Raw genomic sequence first — 26,575 nt, forward strand, 5'->3', positions numbered from 1 at the left:
GATAGTAGGGATGCTTCCCACTGGAGCAGTTACATAGCCCCATATGGTGTCTCGGGGGAAGCAGCACCAGGTTGCTGGTGGCAGCTGCAGCAGCTGGGCTGCTTTCTTGTTACTTTGAACAGTGACATCAACACTGCAGCATCTGTGCCAGCACTGAGGCTGGGCAGGCACAAGGGTTTTTTTTTTTTTTTTTAAACCCAAGGATTAAAATAAGCAAAGTCTGCAGATTTATCAAGGAATGTGTGTGGAATTTACAACCATGGCAGCTATTTCACAGCACACAGCAACAGGACAGGGCATGAGCAGAAATCCTATAGCCAGTTGAAATCACAGGGGGAATTTGCTACAGGTACAGTAGGAATAACCTATTTATCTGATCTTGATTTGGACAGGACCTTGGCCTTAACACCCTGTTCTGGGATTCTTAATAACCACAAGTAGCAAAGACCTTGGTATTATATCTCATTCAAAGCATAGCAAATTGTGCTACAATAATGCTTAATAAATTAATTAAAATAATGAGTGGTTTATTGACCACAAACACTGACAGTGATGGTTTTTGGGGTACCCAGAACTGTGTCACCTTGTTACCTGCTACCTCCAGCATGACGAAGTCTTGCTTGTGCTTAGCTGGGTATCAGTTCCCTAACATCACCAGTCTCTTAGCCACTCAAACATGCCTCTGGACTATGCCAGCCCTTTGCCTTGCAATTTAATAGGTGCACCCCAGTCCCTTTGAAGCATTCCCCTGTGATATGCAGCCCCGACACTGGCTACTCACAGATATACCAGGCCTTCTGCCCCAAAGGAACAGTATGCACACCAGCTTGTAAGATTCAAATCAGGATCAGCACTGTACTTAACTCCACAGCCCTGAGATATTTATAGTGAAAACCAGAGTAAGTTTATTGTCAAAGATTCAAGTGATAGTGACTAAGAATATTGGAAACAAATGGTTACATACAAAGCCAAACCATAACATGCACATGCTTTCTAAACACTAAACTAGCAGGTTAACCTCCTGTCTGAAAAAGCTTAACTTACCCAAAGTTCTCTGCAGCATTTTCAAGCAACGTTGGCTGAGATCCTGTTTTCATGAATAAAACATGCTGTTCATTTATTCTGTAAGTGCAGGATGAGGGGGTGTGTTATTTCCCTCTTAGATATACCCCCGAAGTTTATTGTCTTTGTACACAACCAGAATACCTCCCTCCACCCCTCTAGCTTGTTTTTTCCTGTGTGCTCCTTTCTTGTTGACTTTGTATGTAACTAGGCCTCTATTTTGTTAGTTTACAATGCTTAATTTACATCCCGAGACAGAGCTACACATTTCTTCCCACCTATTTTTCATCTTTGCTGGTGACTCTACCTTGATACAGACTTTAAAACATATTTTCAGTTTACATACATAACTCCTTACATAGTATCCATACATAAATTTCACAAGACTATTAAGGTCCAGTGTGACATTGGCTTTCATTTAAGAGCCCATGTGATGTTCTTTGGTGAATTTAAATGTACATATCAGAATCAGGATATTCCTGTAACCCCTTTGCCAGTTGGCATTCAGGGGTTCTTGGGTCACACTGACTTTCAGAAACATTAAATTAAATAAATCCTATGATGTTTCAAGTTTCCTCACATATTTTTAGTGTTACACAGGGGGTCTCTTCTATTCCTGTGTACTTAGCACACAGAGGAGGGAGACTACAGAGAAACATGAGTTACCATTACTGAACTAGAAGAGGCTCACAAAACAAGAGCAGTCCTCACAGAAGGACCAAGGTTTTGCCATCTGGCCCTCCTCAGCTACCCCATTCTACACCCTTCTCAAGCTCTTGTCTACCTATAATTCTTCCTGAGTGCTTACTGGCTCCACCTAGTTCTCCCCAGCCTCTCCTCAGTACTCTCCTACCCACAGTCCCTGCCAAGCACTCTTTGCTTCCTCTCAATCTCTAGCCTTGCAAGGTGTAGAACTTCAGGCCCTTTTGCTATCAGCCCCATGCTGCCCACTCTTTTGGCTTTCCCCTGGACACTATAGAGCTCAGCTCCTTCTGGTACCGCTTCTTGGTCTCTATGGTGCCCACTGCCATGGTACCAGAGGGAGCTGTACTAAACAAAAGCACCAGGTGCTTCTCTCCTCCCCATAGTTGGCTGTTGTGGACACTAGCACAGCTCTTCAGCTGGAGATAGTTGTGGTACTGATCAAACAACATTGCCTGATGCTACCTCCATCTGGGTTCCCGTTCACACAATCTTTTCAAATATCAGCCTCTACATGAGCATCCCATAAGTAGACCAGCAGATAGAGCAGTTATTTGAAGATGGGTGCCATCTAGTTTGCATCTTTCCTTTATCATCAGCTAATAAGATGCTGATCAGATACTTAACAGAATTAATAGAAACATCAAGGGGGAAGGAACACAAAGCAAAACAGGGAAGGAATTGGTTAATGAATATTTAGATGTATTCAAGTCAGCAGGGCCTAATGAAATTCATCATAGGGTTCTTAAGGAACTAGCTGAAGCAATATTGGAATAGTTAGCTATTATCTTTGAGAACTCCTGGAGGACAGTTGAGGTCAGGGCCGCCCAGAGGGGGGGGCAAGAGGGGCAATTTGCCCCGGGCCCCACAGGGGCCCCCACGAGAGTTTTTCGGGGGCCCTGGAGCGGGGTCCTTCACTCACTCCAAGGGGCCCGGAAAACTCTTGCGGGGCCAGGCCCAGGAGCTTCTTCCGCTCCCGGTCTTCGCCGGCGGGGGGTCCTTCCGCTCTGGGGCGGAAGGACCCCCCGCCGGCGAATTACCGCCAAAGCGGGACCCGCCGCCGAAGTTCAGCTCGGTCTTCGGCAGTAATTCAGCGGCGGGGGGGGCCCTTCCGTTCCGGGACCCGCCGTCGAAGTGCCCCGAAGACCCGCGGTGGGGGCCCCCCGCCGCCGAATTACCGCCGAAGACTGGGCTGCACTTCGGTGGTGGGTCCCACTTCAGCAGTAATTCGGCGGCGGGGGGGGCCCCCGCTGCGAGTCTTCGAGGCACTTCGGCGGCAGGTCCCGGAACGGAAGGGCCCCCCCCGCTGAAGACCTCAGGCCCCCGGAATCCTCTGGGCAGCCCTGGGTGAGGTCCCAGAGGACTGGAGAAGGGTAAACATAGCATCTATTTTTAAAAGGGAGAACTAAGAGGATCCAGGGAATTATAGACTGGTCAGCCTAGCTTCAAAATTAGAAAGACACTGGTGCAAATTAAACAAACAATCAGTTCAAGAGCATCTAGAGGATAATAGGGTTTTAAGGAATAGCCGTCATTGATTTGTCAAGAACAAACAAATAATGCCAGACCAACCTAATTTCCTTCTTTGACAGTGTTACTGGCCTAGTGGATGGCGGGGAAGCTGTAAACATGATCTCTCTTGATTTTAGTAAGTGTTTTGACAGTGTCCTACATGACAATCTCATAAGCAAACTAGGGAAATGTGGTCTAGATGGAATTACTATAAGGTGGGTGCACAACTAGTTGAAAGACTGTACTCAAAGAGTAGTTATCAATGGTCTACTGTAAAACTGGGAAAATGTATCTGGTGGGGTCCCACAGAGGTCAGTCCTGGGTCTGTTACTATCCAATATTTTCATTAATGACTTGGATAATGGAGTGGAGAGAGTGCTTATAAAAATTTATAGATGACACCAAGCTGGGAAGGGTTGCAAGAACTTTGAAGGACAGGATTAGAATTCCAAATGACTGAAATTGCCCTCCCTCTTGGGGTTAGGGTGCCCTCTCTTGGCAGCATCAGGGAGTTATGTCCATCAGCCATTCTACCTTGCGGCCACACAATCACCCAGATATCAGTTCAGGTCTCCAAAAAAGAGAAATTGACACACCACCAGTCAGCTTGTTTCCCCGGGCTCCTGGCTAGGGTACACAGCAGACACTAGGGCTCCAGCCCTCCAGGTGCAGGCACAGCACTTCACCCCTCTATGGCCCTCTGCCTCCTGGCTGGGGTGGACAGCAACAATTAGACAGTCACTGTCGCTGGCCTACCGGCCTAAACGTTAGTGTGCTGCCAGCCCTAGCATGCGGCTAGGGTTAGGAGGACCTGGGTCTACTCTGCTCCACCAGGTCTCAGCCCAGGGCCCTAGCAGTGGCAGGTGATCACACCACTGGGCTGGCGGGGAAAATGTGGTTGCTGCCTCACGTCCCAACGGCAGAACTGGACCAAAATCTGGTTTTGCTGAGCTACTTCCTTCCTACCAGTTCCTGCTGTCACTGCTCCGTCACTGCTAGGATCTGGCGCTCAGTCTCAGGCAGGCCTTCCTCTGGTCTCTCCCCAGGATCTTCTGTCTCCTGGGGCAGTGGGTTGCCTTTTCTCCACACTGCCAGTCACAGGCTCTGTTGAGGGCTCAGCTCCCTGGGATGGCTTTCTGCCACCTTCCCTGGTCTGGCCTCAACTGAGCTGCAGCCCCCACACTTGGAAGGCAGCACTCACTAATACCCCACTCTGCCTCACTACACAGTACTTAACAAGTTGGAGAATTGGGTCTGAAATCAACAAGGTAAAATTCAGTAAAAACAAATGGAAAGTACTACACTTAGGTGGAATAATCAAATGCACAAATCCAAAATTGGCAATAACTGGCTAGTCAGTAGTACTGCTGAAGAGGATCTGGGAGTTACAGTGGATCACAAATTGACTAGAAGTCAAAAATGTAATGCAGTTGTGAAAAAGGCTAATATAATTCTGGGGTGTATTAACAGCAGACACGGGAGGTAATTATCCTGCTCCTATTTAGCACTGGAGAGGCCTCAGCTGGAGTACTGTCCAGTTCTGGGCACCACACTTTAAGAAAGATGTGGACAACCTGGAGAGAGTCCAGAGGAGAGCTACAAAAATTATAAAAGATTTAGAAAACTTGACCTGTAAGGAAAGGATAAAAAAAATAACTGGGCATATTATAGTCTTAAGAAAAGAAGACTGAGCAGGGACCTGATAGACTTCAAATATGTTAAGGGCTGTTATACAGAGGATGATGACCAATTGTTCTCCATGTCCACTGAAGGTAGGATAAGAAGCAATAGGCTTAATCTGCAGCAAGGGAATTTTAAGTTAGATATTAGGAAAAGCCTTCCAATTATAAGCACTAGAATAGGCTTCCAAGGGAGGTTGTGAAATCCCTGTCACTGAGGTTTTTAAGAACATGTTAAACACCTGTCAAGGATGGTCTAGACTCTAGGCACACTTGGTTCTTCCTCAGTGCCGGAGGCTGAAGTAGTTGACTCTCGAGGTCCCTTCCAACCCAAGATATCAACAGAATCAGAGAAATGTAATTTAATAGATTCTTGTAATGGCACAACGACACTACTACCTTTCATTTTCCCATTGAGCTAGAATCTAGAAATTTGATACACATTAGGAGCCACCAACTACAAGGGAAAAGTAACAAAATGTGAAATTTCACCTTGTCATACCTCACCACAAGGTTACCAGTCTAAAAAGATACTTAAACTAGTTTATTTCTATGTTCATGCTGGATATGAAGCCTCCAATCTGGTGATGAGATTGCCTACAATGACATGATAGGGCAGGGGTCGGCAACCTTTCAGAAGTGGTGTGCCGAGTCTTCATTTATTCATGCTAATTTAAGGTTTCACATGCCAGTAATACATTTTAACATTTTTAGAAGGTCTCTTTCTATATGTCTATGATATATAACTAAACTATTGTTGTATGTAAAGTAAATAAGGTTTTTTAAATGTTTAAGAAGCTTAATTTAAAATTAAATTAAAATGCAGAGCCCCCTGGACCAGTGGCCAGGACCTGGGCAGTGTGATTGCCACTGAAAATCAGCTTGCGTGCCGCCTTTGGCACACGTGCCATAGGTTGCCTACTCCTGTGATAGGGCTTTCCCAGGTGTTTGGCTGTTGGGTCTTGCTGACATGGTCAGGGGTCAACTAATCACCATATTTGGAGTTGAGAAGGAATTTCTCCCCAGGTCAGATAGACCCTGGGGCTGTTGGTTTTTTTGCCTTCCTCTGCAGCGGGGCATGGGTCACTTGCTGGTTTAAACTAAAGTAAATGGTGGATTCTCAGTAACTTGAAGTCTTTAAATCATGATTTGAGGACTTTAATAACTCAACCAGAGGTTATTGATCTATTATAGGAGTGGGTGGATAAGATTCTGTGGCCTGCAGTGTGCAGGAGGTCAGACTAGATGATCACAATGGTCCATTCTGGCCTGAAAGTTTATGAGTCTATCTAGCTGCTCAGAAATGTGGGGTGCTACATGTTAGATCAATCTCTGGAGAAATTGGCTACTTGGCAGAGTGCAGGCAAGTCAAAGGAACATTATAAGCAATGTTCCCTCTAATTTTTTTATATCCATGTGCGGAATGAATTTTGCTATATTAATCAATATGGAGATGATGTGTGGTGGGGGTGGGGCCAAGGGGTTCAGAGTGTGGGCAGGAGCTCAGGGCTGGGGCAGAGGGTTGGGTGCGGTGCGGGGGGGAAAGCTCCAGCTGGATTTGTGGGCTCTGGGGTGGGGCTGGGAATGAGGAGTTTGGGATGCAGGCTGCCCTGGAGCTGGGGCCAGAGGACTCCCCCGAGTCCTTTCCCCACCAGCAACAGCTCTGGAAAAGAGGTGCTTCTCCCCACCGGCAGCAGCTCCAGGGCCTGGGGAGAGGCCCGCAGTAGCCCTGCATGCCCCCAACTTGCTCCCCTCCCCAGGCCCCCATGGCTGCATGCCTGCGCAGCCGTTTATAGCCTGCTGCACGGCTTAGAAGGAACTTGGATTATAAGTACAGTTCATCACATGTCTACATGGCAGACGTAGAACTTGTCTAGACAAACAGTGAGTTTGTGGTAAGCTGGGGTGTAAATCTACCCTGCACTAGACTATCACAGAGTAACTGTCCACATGGACTGTGCTGCCATGCACTAAGAGTTACCCAGTGCACTTTAATCTACTCTTGTTTCAAAGCAGGGTAGATCAAAGTGCACTATGGAACTTTACTATGCACCAGCAGGCTCCACATGGACACTTAGTGCCCAGCAGACTAGTGCTGGGTAGATTTACACACTGAGTGCTCATAGAAACAAGCCCAGACTGACTAGACAAAGAAACCTATATAAACAGAATCATTTCACCTGCTACTGACATGCAGCCATCTCCGAGCACACAACAATTTTTAAAGCACTGTAGTGGGGTCGTTACTCCACTCCTGCCCTGAAGGGCTTAAAGCAGCCTGGGAGAGGGCTGTGGCAGAGAAAAGCTGGGCTGATGGGGAAAGCAGCCACAGCTGTAGCCAGAGCAATCAGAGCCCAGCTGGCCCTTCTAAGATGGTAGTGGGCCAGAAGCAGGGGGAGTCTCTCTCTACCTGTAGAGGGAGATGGACCTGGCTGCAGGGACCTGAGCAGAGTACCTGAATGGAGCAGGGCTGAGGAAAGGCAGAGAAGCTGGGGAGCTCTAGCCTGGAGAGCCCCAGGTTGCAGCCTAGCAGAAGGCCAACGGGTATTGGGGGTTGCAGAGGGCAGCCCAGGGGTAGGCAAAGGCAGCAGGTCCAAACCCAACCTTGCGGGTGATGAGTAGGCTGATACTGCAGTCTGCCCCAGAGTGCGGGGGCTAGACAATGAATGGCAGTAGCCTTATACTGAGGCAAGGTGGGGATAGTGGGTGGGGGCTCCCCAGGAAGGGAAGACCCTGAGACAAAGGGATTACTGCCAAGGGGCAGCACCCCAGATAACAGGGCACTGGGTCCGGGAGGGACATGGGGGCCAAGCGGCAGCAGGACACCAGCCTGCAGAGGGCGCTCCGGAGGCTGGATGAGCTAATTCCCAGAGACAACCAGCAGGAGGCACCGCAGGAGTGAGTCCTTGCATCGCTACAAGCACTTTAAAATCATAGGGACACAGGCCTGGAGAGGACCTCGTGGCTTATTGAGTCCATTCCTGAAGTCCCTTCCAACCCTGATATTCTCTGATTCCTCTGCTATCACAGGCAACCCTGTCATATAATTGCATTCATAAATGTATCAAGATCCATCTTAAAATTAGTTCAGTTTCTTGCTCCCACTACTCCTTCTAAGAGGCACTCTCCCTCCCAGTGCTCCGGGGCTGGGAGGACTGTGGTTAGAAACTTTCCTCTGATTTTGTCTAAATTTATTCATGGCCAGTTTATAACCACTCTTTCTTGTGCAAACATTGTCCTTTATCTTAAATAGTTATTGGCCCTCTCTGGTGTTCGCCCCCTTATGTATTTAAGGAGATCGGTCATAACCCTTCCCCTCTCATCCTTGGTTTTGCTAGGCTAAACAAGTCAAGTTCTTTTAGTCTCCTCTCATAGGCTCTCCATTAGAGCTGAGTGAATAACTGATTTTTTGGTTCAGGGTCTGAAACAGAAGCTTCAGTGCCAATAGCAGTAAATTCAGATTTTAACATGTCACATTTCCTGCACCTAATTGGAGTTACTGAAGGAGCATGTGCATTCCTTTCCTAATGATACCATATTCTAATTCCTATTTTAACAAAAAACATTTAAAATAAATAAAACCCATTAAAAAAAAAGACAGCCAGTGAAGCCTCCAAACATATTTAAGCCAACGGGAACCAAAAATAAATTAGTAACAAAATTGACAAAAGTGTCAGCTCCAAAAGAATTTAGGAAAAAACATTCAAACCATCTCCCTCCACATAAAGAAGTGAGCCATGCATCAGACCCTGAAGATCAACATACATAAGTGTTGCAGGGTTGATACTCCCCATTGTAGGTAGGGTTGCCAGGTGTCCAGATTTCAACTAGAATACCCGGTTGAAAAGGGACCCTGTCAGCTCCTGTCAGCAGTCTCCATGGGCAGTGGGTAGGGGAGGCTGGGCTGCTCCAAACAGCCAGACATGGCCCCACCCATCCTCCCCCTCCAGGGGCTGGGGCCACGCCATCTGCCTTCCCGGGGCTGTGGTGACGCTGCATGTTCTCCCTCCTGGCGCACCAGAGCTGGGGAGGCTGCAGCGGCACCACGCGCTCTCCCTCCCAGCGGTCCGGGGCAGGGGGGCCTATGGGCACTAGGAAGCCTAGGTCAAGGGCCAGCAGCCATGGTGAAGTGGCTCTGGTTTTGGGGAGGGGGCGGAAGGGGCGGTGCCTCAGGTGGAAGTGGTGAGGCTCGGGGCTAGCCTCCCCCACCCAGCAGTTCACATGCCCCCCTGGCAGGCTCCCTACCTGACTCCACACGGCTCCCAGAAGCAGCAACATGTTCCAAGGCAGAGGCGTGGCTGGGGGGGCGGTGGCTCTGTGCGCTGTCCCTGCTGCTCCCATTGGCTGGGAACTCTGGCCAGTCGGACCTGCGGGGTGGTGCCTGCGGCCAGAGGCAGCACTCAGAGCCGCCTGGCTGCATCTCTGCCTCGGAACATGTCACTGCTTCCAGGGAGGTGCCTGAGGTGAGCACCACTCGGAGCCCACTCCCTGCTCCCCCTCCTGCATCCTAACCCCTGCCCCAGCCCTGAGCCCCCTCCCAGAGCCTGCACCCCACACCTCTTCCCACACCCCAACCCCCTGCCCTGAGCCCCCTCCCACACCCAAACTCCCTCCCAGAGCCTGCACCCAGCACCCCCCACCCCCCAACCCCCGGCCCCAGCCCTGAGCCCCGTCCTGCACCCCAAACCCCTCATCTCCAACCCCACCCCAGAGCCCACACCCCCAGCTGGAGCCCTCACCACCCCCACATCCCAATCCCCTGCCTGGATCTCCCTACTGAACCCTGAACCCCTCATTTCTGGCCCTAGACCAGAGAGGGTATCCCCTACCACACTCCAACCCCCCATCCCAGCCTAGAGCCCCTTCCTGCACTGTGAACCCCTATTCTGGAGGCCACACCTCCAGCCGGAGCTCACTTCCTCCTGCACCCTAACTGCTTACCCCAGCCCAGTAAAAATGAGTGAATGAGGGAGTGTGAGGGAGGATGGAGTGAGCGGGAGGAGAGGGGCCTTGGGGCAGGAGCAGGGCAAGAGTGTTCAGTTTTGTGTGATTAGAAAGTTACCATCACACAAAAGCAAACACTCCTGCCCTGCCCCTTCTCCGAGGCCCACCATCCACTCACTCCATCTCCCCTCCCTCTGTCGCTCACTCTTCCCCACCCTCATTTCCCAGTCAATGGGAGCTGTGGAGCTCGGGGCAGCAGCAGCACACAGAGCCCCCCAGCCAACCCTCCACCTAGGAGCCAAGGGACATGTCACTACTTCCGGGAGCTGCGTGGAGTCAGGTAGGGAGCCTGCCAGCCCCGCCAACTGGTCTTTTAACAGCCCGCTCAGTGGTGCTGACCAGAGCTGCCAGGGTCCCTTTTCGATTGGGCTTTCCGGTCAAAAAACAGACTCCTGGCAACCCTACCTAGCAGCTGGAGTCCATGAGGCTGTCCTGGTCCTCAGGGTGGCGAGGCCTAGCAGCCAGTGTCGTTGGTGTCAGGCAGTAGTGTCCAATGTTCACAGTCTCAGGCAATGGTGTCTAGTATCTTGGGCAGTTGCCACACCCAGGAGCAGGTGTGGCAGCGGGTAGGAAGACCTGGATCCACCCTATTCCATTGAGTCCCACCTCCTGGGCCCTGTGGAATCGGTAGTCCTGGGTGATAGGTGCTGGAATTAGGGGTGCTGGGGATGCTCCCACACTCCTTGGCTTGAAGTGATTTCAGTAATATACGGGCTTTAGAGTTTGGTTCACTGGCTCTCAGCATCCCCACTATACAAATTGTTTCAGCACCCAAGTCCTGGTTTCAAGTTCAGGTTCCAACCTCCACAAATGTGTTCCCTGGGCCACTTCCTGTGATTCCAGTTCCGGCAGCTCTGCTGGGAGCAGCAGCCATCTTTCTCCCTCTATCTCCATGGTTAACTGCGAGTCCTCAGTAGACTTGACATCTTTAGCCTCCACAGTCTGGAACTCAAGTGGCTTCCTGGCTGGAGCCTGCAGTGTGCGTTCGCTCTCTTCCTCAGTCAGCCCAGACTGAGCTGAGCTGCTTCCTTTTATATCCTGGTTTCAGCTGGAGCATGCCAAGCAAGGGTGAGAGGGTGTGACCAGTGAATGGTCAACCCTTGCTGGGCTAGTGTGGGATTGATATACCCCATCACAGTAAACTTTGTTGGATCAACAGAGAAAATCAGGTTCAGAAATGAGGGCTCACAACAGAAAATGCCCTGTGTTACCATGCTCCCCCAATACTCAGTATCCACATCTGAGGGCTGCTGGCAAAAGTATTCCTGCTAAATCTCTATTTTTAGGATAGCATGTAAGGAGGGAGGACTATCACAAACATAACTGCAACGCAGATCACATAGCAGCTATCAAACTGATGACGCTCCCAAGATTATTGAAAATGATAGTATATTTGCGTTTGGCAACAGCAAAGAAAGTAGAACCCATTTCAGTAAATAAAGAGAAAACTAGATTGAGAGAGCAAGATATTTTGGCGGGATAATGTGCAGTTATGGCTATTCAGAGCAATGGGAATGTCAGTGTTGCATATGGATACAGTCCAAAATCTCCCTAGAGAAAACTTTTGTGGAATGTTTTCTTAGCTTGCAGGCCCCATTCCATTTTTTCGTGAGTGCCTTGAGTAGAGCGGGATGCCTGGAGTGGATCTGAGTGGGAGTTCCTTGTTCCTGTCATCTTCTGGTCTCTTATTTGATTATTTCACTAGCTACAGACAATGGACAGAGCGCCTATGATACCCATTACTATAGTATCTGACTGCTCACAAATATTAATTAATTATTGTCACAAGATATTATTATCCTAATGTCACAGGTGGGAAACAGACACAGAGAAATTCAGGTCAAAGTATCCACTTCTTTTGGATTCCCAATATGAGTGCCTAGCACCTAATTTATCAGAGTAGTTAGAACTTTATATGTTCAAAGCACAGCTCTGATTGACTTCAGTTGTGGCTATGAGTGAGCAGCACTTCTGTAAATCAGGCCTCGGGGCATGCACTCAGTCACCCAGAAAATGAGGAAGATGCAATCAGTGAAAAGTTTGGTTTAAGTGACTTTCCCAGTGTCAGATAGGAACTGTGGCACAGGCAAGTACAGAAACCAATTATCCAGGGCAGAATTCAATGGAAGGAAACTTGACATCATCCCTTCTCTTCCTGTAATCCCCTGCTATATTCACTACACACCTTCCAACTTCAGCAACAAATGAAGCAGGGGCCTTACAGACAAGTCTCCTTTACTACTCAATCCTGCCTCATCCCCAGGGCAGGTCCAGGTGGTGTGGAAAAATTAGCATGTGACCATGTTATTTAAATACAATCAGAATGCATATGCAAAAAGGGGCCAAATTAAGGTTGCACAGGCAACCTTAATTCTGGCATTTCCTAACTGTTGACTGCTTGACTTTTGCATCCTTAATAATGTTCTTATTCTTTGCAGGTAATTTCCTAGGTTTTAAAAAAAGCAAATTGAAAAGCCAGAAATTCTATGACTAGGTTATTTACACATTCTATTTTCAAGTTCAGCAACTGAGTTGAAATTTTGTGTGTTTTGGAATGACCCAAAACAGTTTTTTTTCAAAATTTTCATCAAATCAAAAGACTTGGGAAAAGTTTGTTTGGGGTCAAATGAAACATTTCATTTTAAAAGGTTTTTTTAAAAAAACTGTAATGAAATTGAAGTAAAATTCAAAACAAAATGTCATTTCAAATAAAAAAGTTGAAATGTTTAAACTTTTTTGGAAATTTTTCCTGCTGACAAAGAATTTGGCGAATTTGACAAAAATTTGCAAAAGATTGTCATTAATCCAAATCTGATTTTTTTTGGCAACAAAAGTTTCATCCAAAAAAGTTGCTTCTAGGTCTATATTATTGCATCACAGGGAAACCTCCTCCCCCCACCTGGCTCTTTTTCTTACTCCCATTCACTTCACCTAGCCAGTCTTTACCTTTCAGGCTTCTCATCCCAGTCTCCTCGATCAGCAATTCACAGTCTGACCTCTTGGGACTCCCCCCAGCTCCCACTCTCCTTGCCAGGCCACTCCTAACCCCTTTCCCCCATAACCCTGTAGCTGTTTGTCCCCAGTTTCCTTCCTTAGCCAATTCCAGTCCCACCCCCTGGCTCTTCATCCAATCTCTCTCTTCTCCACCTTGGTTTCCAATCACATCCTACACTCACTCACATTCCCAGTCTCTCTCTCCCCAGGCTCCTCATCCAATCTGTGTCCCCTATTATCCCCTGCTCCCGGTCCCAGTCTCTTTGCCCAGCCATCCCAATTCTCCCCCTGGACACTGGCTCCTCGTCATTTCTATCTCTCTCCATCTCACCTCCTTCCCCCCACCTCACTGGTTCTCAGTCCCAGTCTCCCACCCAGCTTCTCATCCAATCTCAATCTTGCCCCCCGCCGCTAGCTCCCAGGCCCTGTGTCCATCGAGTCCCAGTCTCTGCCCCAGTTCCCACTCCTAGTCTGTTTCCCGCCCCTACCATCTGACCAACATCCAAGATCCCAGTCTACACACCCCTAAACTCTTGTCCCAATCTATTCCCCCTGCCAGTCCAGCTCTTGTCCCCTCTGCATCCTAATCAGGCAGCTCCCTCCTCCACATTCCCTGGGTATTGCAGGGATGTCATTGAGAACAAAGGACAGGACAATCTCCTTATTCTCAGTCAGATGCCTATAAGCCAGTGGTTTTCAACCTTTTGTACTGGTGACCCCTTTCACATAGCGAGCCTCTGAGTGTGACCCCCCCTTATCAATTAAAAACACATTTTTATATATTTAACACCATTATAAATGCTGGAGGCAAAGCGGGATTTGGGGTGGAGGCTGACAGCTTGCGACCCCCCATGTAATAACCTTGCAACCCCCTGAGGTATTCCAACCCCCAGTTTGAGAACCCCTGCTATAAGCAGCACAACCCACAGCTCCAGACAGCTGCAATTACAGGGGAAATCCTGCTCTGTCCTGGGCTGGAACATGCTCACTGTGGACCACGTCATCAGGGAGTTTAGCTGCCAGGCTCAAACAAGTCTCTACTGAGCATATACAAAATGGATTTTTCAAAGGGTTATAAATTGGCCAAAGTTGGGTGGATTTTCATGGGGACAGCAAAAGGCACATCCCTGACACAAAGGCACATCTCCATGCCGAATTTCAAATCCCTGCTTGAAAGCATGGGGGCACAAGGATTTTTCAAAGAAAAGGTGACCAGAATTTTTTTAACATGGGCAAAACAATTCCATTTCCCCCAGCCTCATTCTAAGAAACGGCTGAAACATTCTGGCTGAAATTTGCCACAAAAATTCAGCTCAAGGTAGACACCCAGAATGGGAAATTTCAGCCCAAATGGTTAAAGTTTGGAAAAGTTATTATAAGCAACTGAAAACAGCATCTTATAAAAGGAAATGTCAGACAACCTTAATAATAGGAGTGCAAAGGACACCCAGAGTCAAAGATTGCTAATTTAAAAATAATAATCAGACCTAACTGGCAGACCGAGACACCATACAAAGAATACCTGAGGCAATACAGAACTGAAATGGGACAGTCCTGGGGGCTTGGCATGTCGAGTGGGGGGGCCACCCGTTTGCCCAGTGCAGGGTTGGTACACCCCATCAAATGATTGTCAGGATTCCCTGTTGCATCAAACAATCATGATCAAGGGGCTCAGGACCTCTGGTGGGCAGAGCAAACAAGTAGTCTGTAGCCCTTGGGCCTACTGGCAAGAGCAAACAATGGCAGTTGGGGCTCTGACCCTCTGAGCAGGGCAGGGCAGAGCAAACAATCAGTCTGCAGCCCCTGGGGCAGGGCAGAACAAACACTCAGTCTACATCCAGAGTCCCTGGTAGCCATGCCTAGTGGCAATTGCAGGCAAGGGTGGGAAGGTAGGGGAACTTGGGCCCACACTACTATACCAGGTTCTTATACTGCCTATTAAGGGTTCAGGCATTGGCTCCTAACACATTCCCTGGGTCACTTACTACCATAAATCCCACCTCAGCTGACAGTGGCTCGGCATCTCCATCAGTCTCTGTGGTCAGCTAGTCATCCACAGCATAGTCTAGGTCCACAGTCCCAACAGCCTGGAGAGTCAATGGTTCCACTGCAGGAGCCTGCAGCACATATCCTTCCTCCACCAGCCCTTACTTAGCTGGGATGTCTCCTTTTATCTGTCCCCTCCACCTGGAGCATGCACAGCAGGGGCTATGGGGAGTGGTCTCCTGGGCTCATAATGATTGGTCATCCCCTGTTGACCCAGTGCAAGGTTGGTACCTCACAGGGACACAGAGCCAAAGCAGAATCAGAAGAGATAGAAGTTAGAAGTGGGGGCCAAAAAACTTCAGGGATTGGGGAGTTCCACTGGTCCTACACTAGAAAGACATGGCCCAGGAGTAAAAATTGTGCACAGATGGTACCTTTAGAGTCTGTGATTAACAAAAAGAAAAAAAGAGACTGATGCCTGAATTCCTGTGCAAAAATAACATATAGGACCTGATGTAACACTCAAAACACTCTACCAAAATAGAGAAGTTATGCTTGCACTACTCATCATTGCAGAAAACACTGCTCAGCAGACACGTGTTGTCTAACTGAGTCACAAAACATACTTGACTAGGTATAACCCTAGTGGAAGTTATAACTGACCCCACATTTCTCCTGTGAGTCAACTGGCCTTGGTTGAACAGGGCTGTTTGTCTGAGCCCCATTTGTAGCCTTTACCTATGCAAGTACCCGCCCCCACTGCCCCCCAAGTAAGGTCTGCTGGTCTGAGTCCTCTGTGTTTCTTCTTTTTAGTTTCTGTAGGAGGAAGATTAATGCAATAATAATAAATAATAATAATACATATAAAAACCTCTTTTTTCCATCCTCAGGAACAGCCAAGTGAGGTTTTTGTCAAGCTTTCCAATAAAATTAACTTTTGTGCTTAGAATATACATGAACAATGTTAGTCCAGTGGGTTAATTACTTTGAAAAACTATTAGCACCTCAAAATAGGGGTTTAGAATAAAAAAATCCAGCCATAACTATAATACTGAAAAAGGCAAATTATGAACTCCAGTAAGTTATCACATTTTTAATTAGCTATGGGCCAGGTCAGCCAAATTTAAAATCTTCTCTTCCAACAGCACTATGCTAAAGGTAAGGACATTTGGCAACCACCCCACCCCCTACTTCCTTGAAGAAATACACACAACTCACATTCCCTCTTCTTAGCACACAGCCACACTGAACATTCCCAGTGCCATGAAGACTAATGAAACGGGGAGAGGCACACATGGGGATAACTCCCAGTGTCAGGGTGCATCAGAAAACCCCACAATTCCTAAAGAGGACCTGTGTTTTTTTGTTTTTGTTTTTAATGTAGAGCTCAGTCTTCAAGTTGCTTTGTGTCTGCTGTGACATCAGTCAGAGCAGAAAGCACTCAGCACCTAACAGGAGGTGTTCACCAGCTTGCAGGATTGAAGCTTCATTTTTAAAATGCACGTCATGCCAGTAGTCAGATTCTCTTTTTCCCACTCCTCTCCCCTGCTGGGTGTGGGGAGCCCTTTCTTCGGGTGTGCTTCTTAAGCACTTGTTCTGATTACAAGGAGCACTTCAGTTATAGACCTAGAGACTGAAGTAGGAGTAGGTGGTGTGTATTTGGCAAGGAAGAAAGGGCAACACTTTTCAAAGATTAAAGTTTAAAAATAAAAATATTCTTTCTAGGGGAAGGAAAATGAGCCTGTCAGTGCATAAAAATGGAACAGGTTTATATGGGACTAAAATCTGGGATGTTCCTTATTATCACAGTAGTGACCTCCCATGGTCACAGAAGGCATTCCATTTTCTAAACTCCTGTTTTCACCTCCTCATAGCTTTCATTAACAAAAATTTTGGACTCACATTTTTCATGCTTTCATCTGAGCCCAAAGGTGAGTTTATTGTGGAAAGTTTGAAGAAAAACCAGGCAGCCTGTCTTAATTATCAGGCAGTTATAGGATTGTGGGAAAAAAATGTTTTCTATTTTTGCATATAACCCAAATGCTTACGTTTCTAAAAAAAAATCTGAAGAAGTGGGTTTTTTACCCATGAAAGCTTATGCCCAAATAAATCTGTCAGTCTTTAAGGTGCCACTGGACTCCTTGTGGCTTTTGTGGATACAGACTAACACAGCTGCCCCTCTGATACGTTTCTAAAAAGTTCAGATTTGTCATAGACTTAACCCCTGAGAGGGTGGCCCAGTAAAACAGGGCAACAGACTGACAGTCAGGATATCTGGGTTCTTCTCCTGACTCTGCCACTGACTTGCTGCAATTTTGAGCATCTTACATTATACCTCTCAATAGTAACTCAATCTCCCTATCTGTAAAATAGAGATAATACTGTCCAACCTTGTACCAAGTTTTCAGATCTACAGAGAAAAAATGCCGTATAAGAATTAATTGTTAAAATATTTGGTTAAGAAATACTAGCACAAAACTTATTAAAGTTGAATTCATTAACCTTTTAACATGCATCAGTTTCTTGTGAGATTTATCTAAATAGGTCCCCATGAAAGTCATATTTAGAACTGTGTTTATTTTAGCACAATTGGTAAAAGTTTGTGCATTTTGCTGCTCTGGCACCCCATTGGTAGATACAGGTTTAGGAAGAACTATCTCACTCTTGGCCCTGATCCTGAGGCAGGAGTGAAGAATAGGCAGCTCTTAACTCTACCAGGAACAGGCTCATCAAAGTAATTGCCCTCCCTTGTAAGTATCAATTCTCTGACCCCCCTCCCCCACAGCTGTTAACCCTTCCAATACTCTTACTTCAGGGACAAGTGCTGAGCTTTCAATCACTATCCACTGATCAGACAGACCAGCCTCATTGCAACTAGTGTTCTTGACCACTTTACCTCATTTCCAAGCCTTTGGCCCTCCTCACAGTTGTCTGTCCCCCAGACCCCTCTACATGACTGATAAGTGCTGTCACCCAGCTTTCCTATCATATTGACCCTCTAACTAGTGACAAACTCCTGACCCCCACTCCTGGTCTCAAACACTCCTTACTCCATCAAATTCACAGATGTGACAAAACACAGAACCCCCTTCCAATTCTCAAACTTCCCATTGTGATAAGCCCCTGACTTTCCCTATTAGCTGTCAAATGCAATATCTATCCCATGTAGGGTGACCAGACAGCAAGTGTGAAAAATCAGGACAGAGGGTGGGGGGTAATAGGCACCTATATAGGAAAGAGCCCCAAATAGTGTGACTGTCCCTATAAAACTGGGACATCTGGTCACTCTAATCCCATGATCCCCCTTTAAGTTATCAAAACCCTCTGTGACCACTAGCAGCTGTTAACCTCTCCCAGCACACCCTCACAAAAGGCCAAATTCTTCAGTAACACTGGTTGTGATGCTTTAGAAAATCAGTGTATGTACAATTTATGAGTTCTGACTGGTATTATGAAATTGCTGTATCATGGATGTGGAGTTAGCCAGGTGTTGTCAAGTCTGTGTTACATAACCCCCAGACCAGGTACAAAGGAAAGCGGTTAACCTCAATCACTGTGCTCTGCCCAATGTGTATTCTAAGAAGGGTTGCTTGAGGGAGGATTGGAAACCAGTTCAACCAAGTTTGCCTGCAAGGCTAGGATTTTCTGGGTGGAATATTTCCCCCAAACAGATGGCCAGAACTAGCCTTTAAAACTACAGAGACTGGATGAGTAGGGTGATACCTTGAGACACACAGGAAGCTTGGGCAGAAGAGAAGCATGTTTAATGCTTTCATAGCAGTGTGGGCTTGTTTAATTGAGGGATCAGTCAGAAAGAAGGAAACTGGGACACAGGTGAGAGAGACATTCCGTGGTTGAGAGAAACTGTGTGCAGGAAGGGGGCATCCTGAAGCCTAAAGAATGCTCAAGACTGGTGAGGAAACTGAAGTAGGGAAATACACATAGGTGTTTTATTGTTTGCCTATATCTTTCTCTCTCTTGCAATATTTAAGTAAAGAGTAATTGTGTTTGGAAAACTTTCTAAAGTCTATCTGTGTGTCTATTTGCTTCATCAATACGTGCCCCCTCAAGAGTTACACTATAAACCTACTAGAGCAACCATGGATGGAACTCTGGGAAAGGGTGTGCTTAAGCTACTAGGGAGTCTGGGAGTGGGTCACCATTGGTCTTGGGGGCACCGAGGGCAGCTAGCCTATGAGATCCAATTTCCATAAAGGGGTAACAGCCTGCCTGTGCTCAGGAAATGTGCTAATGATGCCAAGGGCAAAGAGAGTGCTACAACCTATTCTGCCAAAGGGAAGCTTAAGAGCACATTAATCTAGTGTTTTGGGTCCCCTCCCCAACACAGCAGCCTGGAGTTTCCAGCCAAGAGGGGCTCTACCGGGGATGTGTGTGACAACCATTGTAAACCCAGATGGTATCCACTGGTGGTCAGTTGAGTTTCTCTGGGTTTATACCAGTGTAACTAGAAGAAGTTGGGCCAAATTATCCTGATGCATTATTTGGCAAATAATACAGTATAATAGAGAAAAAAAATCTGCCTTTATCTATACATTGAGATCCACATATGGATTTCATTATTATTGCCTAAATTGTATGATTACATATTGAAAAAAGCCATATTTATATATGCAAAGGGGTAAGTTAAGGTTTGTCTGGGAAACTTGGCTGAGAATTTCCTGTTTAAATCCTCAGATTTAATTTGGCATGAATTACCTTTTTCTCCTGGGAGTTAGCAAGTTGTGGCAGAGCAGCACCCAGCCTGTCCACAAGTTTTCAAATTGATCAGAAGCATGTGACTGTATGCTAAAGTTCAAGTGGAATCAACCTTGAGGCAGCATAAAGATTACCTGAATGAAGACAGATTTTAGATTGCCGAAAATATTGATATTTGTCTGAGCAAAAAAAAAAAAAAAACAACCTGTAAAGCTGACAATTCTTAGGTAGAGAGGGAGGTGCAGGGAAGAAAGGTGCAAAATCCCCTGTATTGGGGAGGAAGGTAATTGTTCTGTCTGTGAGGTAATTTGGATTTGAGAGAAAGTCCCTATGATGGGCGACTGGAGGAGGGAATTATTTTGAGTCTATCCTCCATCTCAGAATTTGCTTGCAGTAGAAGAAATGCACAATATGCACCAAATCTGGGAGTAATCCAAAAACGCTATACTTCCCCTCCAAAACACTCACTGGCCACGCTCTCTCTGCTCCAGGGCGTGAGGTGCAGACAAAGGGGAAGAGAGGTTCTGTGCCCCTAACTGAAGGAAGCAAGGGGTAGGGGACACCTCTATATGTGGGGGGGAGACCTGTGCTCTGGGTTTGAGGGGCTAGGGAGAGGTCCTCTGTGAGTGTGCTGGGCTGGAGGCAGTAAGGGGTGGGTGGGTGCACACATCTCTGAGATCTGGCTGGGGAAAGGGATGGTGGCTGCTGGAATGGGGAGGGGTGGGGGGTGGGAGGGACCTCTGGTGGGGGGGGGGATGTCTGCCTCTGGGCGATGGGCAGGGCGGTGGGCTCTGAGGAGTGCAGTGCTCTCTCAGGGGTGCTCCTGGGAAAGGGGTGCAGCTGTGGGAAGCTCTATCGGGGCAGGTGCTACCTCTCAGGGGGGTGTAGGTCTCTAGCTGGGGAGCGGACTGCTGGGGGAGTGTAGCTCTCTCCAGGGTGGTCCATCTCCTGGGGGCGCTAGCTGGGCCGTGGGGCATCTGGGGGCCTGGTCCATCTCTTGGGGGTTCTAGCCGGGCCGGGAGGCGGGGTTCTGGGGGGAGCGAGTCATCTCCCCGTGGCTCACGAGGGGCCGTCCGTCTCCCGGGGGCTCTAGCTAGGCTCGGGAGCTCTGGGGGGGCCGGTCGGTCTCCCAGGGGCTCGGGGGGCAGTCGGTGTCCGGGAGACTCTGGGGGAGCCAGTCAGTGTCTGGGAGGCTCGGGGGGGGGCAGTGGGTCTCCCAGGGGCTCGGGGGGAGGCAGTCGGAGTCCGGGGGACTCGGGGGGGCGGTCGGTGTCCCGGGGGCTCTAGCCGGGCCGGGGGTCCCTCCCCCGCGCACGCTGCAGGTCTCCATCTCCCTCCCGCGCAGGCTGCTGCCTTCCTACCCCCGTTGCCGTGGCAACCGCCCGGCCTCCCCCAACCCCGCGCCGCCTGCGGAGTCGCTCGGCAGCCGCCGCTCGGAGCCGGACTCGCCGCCGCCGCTGTCACAACCTCACATGGAGCTGCTGGCTGCGGCGCTCAGCGCCGCCTGCGCCCTGGACCGCGACGGCTCGGCGGAGAGCGCGGCCGGAGCCTGCCCGGCCGGCAGGTGAGGGGCGGGGGTTGACGGCGGGGAGGGGGCGCCCCGCCGCGGGACCCACTCACCCCTTCCCGCCTGCAGGCGGACCCACCGCCGGGCTCGCGTCCCTCCTCTGCCCCCTGAGCCAGAGCGCGGTGACCCGCGGACCCTCCAACGCCCCCCCCGCACCCCAATCCTCCTGCCCTGCCCGGGGCTGTTCTCCACTCCCCCCCGCAGCCCAATCCCCCTGCCCCGCCCGGGGCTGTTCTCCACTCCCCCCCGCACCCCACCCCCCCTGCTCCGCCCGGGGCTGTTCTCCGCCCCCCCGGCACCCCACTCCCCCCGCCCGGGGCTGTTCTCCACTCCCCCCCGCACCCCAATCCCCCTGCCCGGGGCTGTTCTCCACTCCCCGCACCCCAATCCCCTGCCCCGCCCGGGCTGTTCTCCACTCCCCGCACCCCAATCCCCTGCCCCGCCCGGGCTGTTCTCCAATCCCCCGGACCCCAGCCCCCTGCTCCTCCCGGGCTGTTCTCCACTCCCCACGCACCCCAATCCCCTGCTCCGCCCGGGCTGTTCTCCGCCCCGGCACCCCAATACCCGCCCGGGGCTGTTCTCCACTCCCGCACCCCAATCCCCTGCCCGGGCTGTTCTCCACTCCCCAGCACCCCAATCCCCTGCCCCGCCCAGGGTTGCTCTCCAACCCCTAGCCCCCCAATGCCCCTGCCCCGCCGGGGGCTGTTTTCCACAACCCCCCATCCCACTGCCGTGCCTGGGGCTGCTCTACAACCACCCCCTCCCCCCAGACTGGGTCTGCTCTCTACCGCCTCCGCCCCCCCCCCAACCCAACCCAACCCAACCCCGGCTGATCTCCACTCTCTGCACTTTCTCCCCTGCACCACCTGGCTGACCTCCAACACCTCCAGCCCTCCTCCACCCCCTTACTGACAGGGGGTTGATCTCCATTCCACCCCCCACACCACACACAACCAGAACTGATCCTCATATCCCCCCCCCCCATACGTATGCATCAACTGGGGGTGTTTTCCATCAAACTCCTCCCCCCCCCCCCCCCCACAACCAGGTTCATCCCTATTTCTCCCCCCCATCTCCCTGTACCAATCCAGGCTGAACTCCAGCTGGAACCGATTCCAGTCCCCTCTCCCTACACCAGGGTATGTGACTGAACTCTCAGCATCCCTTCCCCCTGCCTCCTTCCATGTATTGGAACCGAGATGCATTCATCCTCTGTCCTCCCTACTCTATACAGACCTGAGCTGAATCCCAGCCAGTCTCTCTCTCTCTCTCTCTTTTACACACACACACACCCCCCTCTACCTCTGCTCTGAGGCTGGCTCTATCCTTGCACAGCGCTAAGCTAAGCTCAGTCCGTGATGGGATCCCATACCTCAGCTCTGGGTGGAATCAGGGGAGGTTACTGCTCTCCTGCAGAGCCAAAGCCTCCACTCCCAGTGCTCAAAGACAGCCCCTGTGGCACACAGGAGTTTTTTTGGAGCGGAAGGAGTGTGCCTGCCCTATGGTGGTGAATAGTAGAGTAGTTTTGAAAGATACACAGTCAGGGTCCCTAAATAGTGTGTCTTGCTGGCCACTGATGCTGGTAAGTGCCAGAGCCCATTGGTGTACGTGGAAGCTGGGTGTGTCAAATGCTTGGGCTGAGGGCAGCTCGACTGACAATGCCTGACTGTATACTGTATATTTCTCTCCCAAAGAGAATCCCCTTCCACGGCCGGACTAGTGCTTATCCCTGATGAGAGCCCCGTGCTCCCAGAGTGCCCAGCTGCTCTCCCTGAAACCCTGCAAATGATCCACCCCATGACAACTGACTCCTGGAAAACCCTCATTGAACAAATAGGTAAGGGCCATGTTTGTTGTGCCATAAATTTACGGGCTGCCCAAGGCATTGTGTTGTCTGACAGAAATACTGCCCCTATTAACCCAGGTAATGTTCCTAGATTTCTAGAGTGTGAAGTCTTTGCTCATGCATTTCTGATGAGTGAAGACGCTGAATATAAATAAGAGAAAATGGTTCAAACATTTACATAAAACCCGTTAGAACTAAATTGGGCCTGAAATTTGTAAGAAGTGGTTCAAGTAGGTTATTTTCTAGCCTTTTAATCTTGAGGCAGAATTTATATTAGTTAAAGATACCATCCATTTAAGATTTTCCTGGATGTTAGCTCCTTAGTGTTCAGGTTGCCTGAACCTTGAAAGCAGCAATAATTGGAGAGCAAAAACTAGCCCCCCTAATAGCAGTCATATGCCACCCTCTGCCGCCCTCAAGATTTGAGGGCACAAGAAGTGGAAAAAGCTCCCCACAGGAGTGAGCTCCTCATCAGCCATCAATCCAGATCTTCACTGGATCCGAACATGGTTTATTATTATCAATCATTTATGATAGAGTAGCACCAAGAGGCCTTATCAGGACCCTGCTGTGCTAGGGACTGTGCAGGGAGAGCAAGAAACAGTCCCTGCCCCAGAGAGCTTACATTTAAATAGACTAGACATATAAATAGACAAACATAAAAACAAAAAATGAAAAAACAAGACATCTTTGCTACCTTTTTAAAAACTAAATTGGGGTATTCCCCCCACTCCCATTTTCTAGATGCTCCAGCAATTGCTGATCTAGTGTGCTCTTCTTCCACCCTGGCTACTCCACAGAGATAGATAAGGAAAAGACCAAATAAAAACCAATCAAAAAGTGCCTACAGGCCAAAGATATCTAAAGGCAAACCTTTCAGTTCATGCAATCCAGTTGCTCGTCCCTACAGGAAGCAGTGGGAGATTCCTATCTCCTCCAGGTCTTCCTGAGGATGGGAGCATGGACCAGGATTGCAACACAGCCACTTTTACACGAAAGCTAAATAAATACTGTTCTTTCAACAAAAATCTCAAAATACAAACTCAACATAAAACCCTTTTGAAAAAAGCAACACATTATGTATATACACATTCAACCTCAAATGCAAATCCACATATTTACTTAACTTTATTATAAATACACTTTCCTATGAAGCATATTATTTGGATTACAGGAGCACCCAAAGGCACCAATTGGAATCAGCACCTCATTGTGCTGGGGCTGAACAAAAATACTATAAGAGAGACAGTCCCTGCCTGAAAGAGATTATAAACTAAAGATCTGATCTTGTAATCTGATTCATGTGGATGGAATACTGCACCTGTGCGGAACCCCAGTGGCTTTGTCAGGCTGTGTGTGTCCACTCACATAAATCAGTTTTCAGGATTGGGGCGTAACTAGGGAGAAAATGCAACACAAATAGGGGTGTGGACAGAAGGAGGAAGGAAAGTATGAGAATAACAGGAATACAAAATTGCATATATCGGGGTGGCCAAGAGCCATATGCAGCTCTTTTACAGTTAAAATGCGGCTCACGGAGCCCCCCACACCCTCCCATTCTCTGCCTACCAGATTGGGAGGCAAAGCTCAGGGCTTCTGCCCTGCGGCGGGATGGTGGGCTAGGAGCTTCTGCCAGTGGCGACTGGTACCTGATGAGGTTTGCTCCCCTCTAACAGCTTGAGTCATGCCCCCCCACTCTCCCCGCTTACCCTGAATGATCCTCCCTCCAGATCCCAGATGTTTGCCACTGCCTCTCCCCATGACTGCAGCACCCAGCTTGCCAGCTCCAGCAGCTGCCGTGCAGGGAGGGGGCCCAGTGGCACCAAGTGACTGAGCAGGGCCATCAAATCCTGGCAAAAATCTGGGGGATGGTATGTGATTCAATGGACCCTCCCAGATGTCACCTCTGGTTTCTGCCCAGCAGGGAGTGGGTCTCCCGGCTTCAACCCTGCAGGGTGTGCCTGCTGGGGCTTAGGGCTTCAGCAGGAGCAGGGCTGAAGCCCCGAGCCCGGACAGGTGCCTCCTGTGGGGTTGAAGTTTTGAGACCCCCCCTCCCCTTTCAGGGCTGAACCCCGAGCCCAGACAGACACCTCCTGCAGAGCTGAAGCCCTGAGACCCCCCCATCCCTGCAAGGCTGAACCGCGAGTCCAGACAGGCATCTCCTCTGGAGCTGAAGACCAAAGATCCCCTTTCCCGCAGGGCAGAAGCCACTAGCCCCACCACTCCACCGCAGGGTTGAAGCCCCGATCCCCAGCAGGTGCGCCCCAGCTCTTGAACTTCTGAAAATTGTTGTATGCGGCTCAGAGGATCAGTAAGTTTGGCCACCCCGGGCATATATTCTTAGCTGAATGTATAATTTGGAGACTTTTATATGGCTTTTATATTTGTTTGATATTTTAAATAAGTGGACACTATATTAGTGAATCACTATCGGGCCACTTGCCCAGCATATACAACTTAACTCTCCAAAAAAACCACCAAATAAGTACATTATTAAAGCATTAAATTGTCTATTGTTAGGTGAGAAATAATCAGTGAATATATTTATCGGATTCTCTTTATAAGGTAATAGTTCCTGAAATGTAGATAACAAAAATATGTAAAATATAACCCCAAAATCCATAGGTCAGAGTTAAGGCTGTGTTATGATAAAACGCACATCTTTGTACTTGATGAGAATAACTTAGGTGGTCAGTGTAAAATATATGATTTACTTAGCTATTGATCTCCTTGTCTTTAGGTGCTTAAGTTTTTTAAATTATGTGGTAGGTAATTTAACTGTGGTCACTGAGCAACCCTAACTGGTTTCATAAATGATTTTTTTGTCTTTAATTATGGAGCAGCTGATAGCTGCTCTACAGTTAAGGCTGTATAGCTAAGTTTCTATGTAAAGCTTAATTTAACATCCTCTCTAAAATTCTCTCACACAAAAAAAAGATAAACATTGCTGGGCCAACAGAAATATACAGACCACACTGAAAGACTTGTGGGGTTATACAAATCAGAGTCTTATTGTATAGTTGTGTTAGACACATATCTGTACTGGCAATGTATGTTATGAAGGGATAAGGTATGCTGACATTCTGAGTTTCTTGTGGTTTCCATCTGGGGCAGATTTAAGATTGTTGGGGTTTCTTACGTGGGAAGGGTTACCTTAACTGGTTCTCTCAAGGTTGAGGGGTTTTGGTTTTTTTAAGCATAACATATTCTTTTAAGGAATACGTTGGGGTTGGGGGTGGGGGGTGTAACTGAGCATTTCCTGATTTTCCCCATGTTTGGGTTTTGAAGTTCCATATTCTGGAGGCATGAAAGGATAAGGTGGCTCTGCTGTACAGCAGCAGCCTTAGCTCCACTTTAACAAAGCATTGTTATGTGGCAATCCAGTATAAAGTCCAAATAGTGACTCAGAAAGCCATGTTGTTGAACAGTCCTGGCTTTGATATCTTGGCAGCCTGGAAGAGATGCTCCAGGACATCAGAGTTCCAGAGGGGAGAGAAGGCTGAAGCC

The 26,575-nt window shown here is 48.7% G+C and overlaps 2 protein-coding genes across 6 annotated transcripts in view; one reads left to right on the forward strand and one right to left on the reverse strand.

Moving 5' to 3' along the window:
- The window catches only part of NEU2 (neuraminidase 2), a 67,905-nt gene extending 48,067 nt beyond the window's left edge, over positions 1-19,838 (reverse strand). Inside the window, 1 exon segment of the mRNA XM_039489395.1 lies at positions 19,790-19,838. The gene's annotated coding sequence lies outside the window, so the exon portion shown is untranslated.
- The window catches only part of NGEF (neuronal guanine nucleotide exchange factor), a 101,796-nt gene that overhangs the window by 34,278 nt on the left and 40,943 nt on the right, over positions 1-26,575 (forward strand). For 3 of the 5 annotated variants that reach the window (XM_039489389.1, XM_039489392.1, XM_039489390.1), the window contains 2 exons: positions 21,001-21,219; positions 22,917-23,059. In XM_039489389.1, the coding sequence (XP_039345323.1) occupies positions 21,001-21,219; positions 22,917-23,059 (362 nt within the window). Of the gene's footprint in view, positions 1-18,330; positions 18,853-19,274; positions 19,370-21,000; positions 21,220-22,916; positions 23,060-26,575 lie in introns of those variants that run through there. The other 2 variants (XM_039489394.1, XM_039489393.1) reach the window with 2 other exon arrangements.

This window comes from Mauremys reevesii, linkage group 9 (assembly GCF_016161935.1).
Source record: "Mauremys reevesii isolate NIE-2019 linkage group 9, ASM1616193v1, whole genome shotgun sequence".
In the NCBI taxonomy this organism is placed as follows: domain Eukaryota; kingdom Metazoa; phylum Chordata; order Testudines; family Geoemydidae; genus Mauremys; species Mauremys reevesii.